Source organism: Chrysochloris asiatica, unplaced genomic scaffold, assembly GCF_000296735.1.
Source record: "Chrysochloris asiatica unplaced genomic scaffold, ChrAsi1.0 scaffold00021, whole genome shotgun sequence".
Classification (NCBI taxonomy): Eukaryota; Metazoa; Chordata; class Mammalia; order Afrosoricida; family Chrysochloridae; genus Chrysochloris; species Chrysochloris asiatica.
Window position 1 is genome coordinate 24335053 of NW_006408539.1, and position 4272 is coordinate 24339324.

Here is a 4272-nt window from a genome sequence, read left to right on the forward strand (position 1 = left end):
GCCAGGTGGCATCATTGATGGTGTCAAGTGTGGCAGTGGTAGTGAGGTTGGCCCACGATTGGGCATTATTTCGTTCTGCTGTGCATGGGGTCGCTATGAGTCGGTTCTGACTCGATGGCACCTGACAACAACACCACCTACCAGAGCAGGACATGCGGACAGGTCAAGGGAAGTTTGAGAAAAATTTTGTTCAATTTTTTTAATTTTTACATTGCTTTTATCTACAGAGATAACCTTCAGAAGTTGTTGGGGTGTTTTGTCTTTTTTTTTTCAGTTTTTATTGTGAATTGGATGAAAGTGTGCTAAGCAAATCATCAGTTTTCCATTCAACAATTCACACACATTTTGTTTGGTTTCATTGATTACGATCCTCACCCTCCCTTAACCCTTGTCACTTTTCCCACTTCCTCCCTGTGTTTCCAGTTTTCACCCCTCTTTTTCCCTAAGCCTTCTGAACTCTGTCCTCGGGTGAACAATCTTTTGACTACATCTTTTCCAACAACTTTTTGAAGCCCATCTGTATCTTAACACCGCACTGGGAGCACTTTTGTATCCTCCAAATCATCTAAAAAGCATTAGGCTAAAAAGATGCTGGGTAAATATTTACTAATTCAGAACATGAAACAAAAAATGAATCCAACACAAACCAAGGAAGAAACAATTGTGACCTTCGCGCTGTATTAACCTAGAGAAGGGGAAGACGGCACAGATGGCGCATGCATGCAGACTGAACTGCACACGTCTGTTTCTTGTGACTACAGAGGGCAATAAACACAAGTGGGTGAGAGGCAGACCCTGAGTGAACCTGACTGGACTCGAAGCACAGGTGGAGCTCAGCACTGTGTGGTTCAGGACAAACCACGCCAGCTTCTGTGGGGAGCCTCTCACACTGAGCAGCCACCATGGTGCTGCTACTGCCCAGAGCTGTGTACGGTGTGGAGAAAGTGACTACAGCCCACCAGGAGATGACAGGTCACCACTCTTGGTGAGGAGGTCCTGCTGCATCTTGTAAAGGTTCATCAGTCACAACATAAACAGATGCTGAAACGTGGTCACCAACGGACCTCAAATACCCACTAGGTCGATCATTGTTTCAAGTAACCTACCTGCCAGGTATAATCCTTTATGATTTCTGTCGGCATTGGAATTACAAGGAGATTCTGAAGAATAAATGCAGCCTAAAAATAAAGACAATGTCAATAGTGCCATCTTGTTGTCATCTCTGAAATAACCAGTGTCCCCTTACTCTCTGCTCAACTGTGCATGCTGAAGCCAGTGAGCTCCGTCAAATCGTGTTTCCCCTTTTGTAATCTGATGACCTGAGAGTGGATGAAATGATTTCATCCCAAAAATACATTTTGTTTCACTTTCAGAATTAAAAAAAAAAAAAAAGATTTGTGGAATATCTACTGTCTGATAGCATTTAAGAGCTAGCCTTCAGGTTGCTACCATGCTGTTACAGATTTTATCCACACACACACCTTTGCTCTCCCCACCTCCTTACAAATGCCTCTCAATAAACACTGACTAATTAGAAAAGTAAATCATGAATTTCAAATTCACAGCGAGGCCCCGAAGATGAGGAAATGAAATGCTCACACAACATGAACACTGCCGGGCAACGGAATGCAAGCTTAGGACACAAGAATGAAGGAGACGGGACAACAGGGTTATTCGAGGAGCGGCGTTCCCCATGATCCCAACTGCAAGCCAACAAGTAAGGCTTACCTGTGATCAGTCAAGAGCAAGCCGTACGTTTAAGCACAATGGTTTAAAGTCAGCTAGAAAACAAAAGCTTTCGGGGTTTCAAACTTGGGTCTGGCTAGCAGTGGGCCTAGGAGTTGCTATTTTTGTTAGACACCACCGAGTACTATTTGCATCTTTCTCAACTATTTACCTGGTTGATCACTTGGAATGAAAAAAAAACCACACAGTATTTAGAAAGAACAGGAGCATGTGTACGTTTCCTCGGGTACATTACCTCCTGCACACTAGAGTGTATTTCAGTGACTCACCTGAACTGAAACCTGACCCTCACTGGAGACCTGTAAACACTGCAGTAATATCAAAGAATTTTCCCTGTGACCTTCAGGAGAGTTGTGGCAGGCAAGAGATCTAATGGTCAGGGGTCACTCCACCACGTAGGACAGGACACATTATCGGAATGAGTTACTATGGGGAGAGGGACTGGGTAGCAGACAGACATACCTCGCGGCGAACCATACTACATTCTGACTGGTCCAGAAGAATATTCATCACCGTTCCCCAGAGCCCACCAGAAATGTTTTGACAACTGCTGGCCAAGGCCATACAGCCCGTTTCAAGGGTGGTTAATGCTGATCCTAATCCCAGGGAAGTGAATCTCACCTGTTCAAATGACAGAGAAAGAGGGCCAGTCAAGGATTCGGATTTCCTAACAGGAATTCAAAATGATTTTTCTGGTACAGAAAATACCATACTTTTATAGCCATGGCATTGGTTTCACAGTGTGAAATGAAAAAGACACTTAAGAGAAGAGTGTACTCTAAGCTTATGAATAAAAATCCTACTCCATGGTTCAAGAAAGCAACAAGATAGCCAAAAAATAAACCTAAATCACTAAAGCCAAGTGTCCCCAAAACTCAAATTCAGCTAGAAATCAGAAGTTCAAAATATTACATTATGAGCCTTTTTCCAGGAAAAGTATAGGGAGTTTGCATCGTTTTTATGACCTCTGTTCTATACCCCAACGTGGCAAGACTTCACCTCTCACTCTTTGGACACGTTGGTCAGAGTAAAGCAGGAAGGCCCTCAGAGAGATGGACTGACACAGTGGCATCAACAATGGGCTCAAACAACAGTGAAGACAGTGTAGGACCAAGCAGTGTTTCCTGCTGTTATGTGTGTGGTCACATGATGGCAACCAACAACACTGTATTCCTTCCTTGTTCGTAAAGAGAGAGGGTGCCTGATTATTGTGATTCTACAGCTTAAGTTTCTTCCAAATGAATGGATTGAAGTTCCTAAATAAACAAGCAAGCAACTGATTGTTTTCAAGGCACATAATAACAAGTATTTTTTGCCAATACCTTCCTTGAGGGAAGCCCAGACTTCTTTCTTCCAGTACCATCTGTTCTTGATCACATGATAGCCTTTGATGGGCTTGAACATTGGCCATTTCTTTTTGGTACATCTTCTGATGCGTTCTGCATGATTCAATACTTTGCCCATTGTTGTTGCTGTTAACGCTCATCAAGTCAGTTCTAACTCATAGTGACCTGTATAGGGTTTTTTCAAGGAGCAGACCGGTAGGTTTGAACCACTGATCTTGCAGCTAGTACTCCTGTGCCTATACTACAGTGCACCACACGAGGGCTCCCTTTTTTTGCTAAAAGAATCCTCCAATATTACAAGTCAAGGTTTGAATTTTTTCTTCACTTCTTTCAACTTGAGATATGCTTAGCATGTTCTTCCCTCTGGATTTTCTAACACTACATCTTTCCACATTTCATTATACTACTGGACTTTGTCTTCTCCAACTTCCCTTTGAAACTTTGTGTTCAGTTCTTTTACTTCCTTATGTCTTCAGTTCCTTTAACTTCTCCATGGTCAAGAACAAATTTGAGTCTCTTCTGATATCCAGTTTGCTCTTTCTTTTCATCTTGATGAACTTTTGCTTTCTTCCTATGTGATATTCTTATGTCATCCCACCATTTTTTTTGGTATTTCATCATTAGTGTCGAATGACTCAAATCTACTCTTAAGTGGACCTCTAAATCAAGGGGGCTATGTTCAAGGGCAAAGTCTGGTTCTCGAGCACGTGTTTTAATTCTCTTCGGCTTCGGTCTGAACTTGTATATGAGCGTTTGATGGTCTGTTCCTGGCCTTGTTCTGGCTGATGAAATGGAGCTTTTCCATTGCTTCCTCCCACAGATGCAGTCAATTTTATTCCTGTGTATTCCATCTGGTGAGGTCTATGTATATAGACTCCTTTTACATTGTTTAAAAAAAGTATTTACAATGAATAAGTTGTTGTTCTAGCAAAATTATTTCATGTCATCTCCACCATCATTTCTATCATCAAGCCCATATTTCCCAACTACTGATCCTTCCGCTTTGTTTCCAACCTTCACATTCTGATCATCAGTGATTATTAATGCATTCTGATTGCATGTTTAGTCAATTTCAGACTGAAGAAGTTGGTAGGCTTCTTCAATTTCATCATTGCTGGCTTAGTGGCTGGTACATAATTTTTTGAATAATAGTGGTATTAACTGGTCTACCTTGTTGTTG

The 4272-nt window shown here is 41.9% G+C and overlaps 1 protein-coding gene across 1 annotated transcript in view; it reads right to left on the reverse strand.

Annotated features, from left to right (window-relative positions):
* The window catches only part of RTTN (rotatin), a 162450-nt gene that overhangs the window by 59067 nt on the left and 99111 nt on the right, over positions 1–4272 (reverse strand). The window contains exons 31-32 of the mRNA XM_006837552.1: positions 2209–2367; positions 1107–1178 (exon numbers count right to left, since the gene is read on the reverse strand). Coding sequence (XP_006837615.1) covers positions 1107–1178; positions 2209–2367 — 231 coding nt within the window. The remainder of the gene's footprint in view (positions 1–1106; positions 1179–2208; positions 2368–4272) is intronic.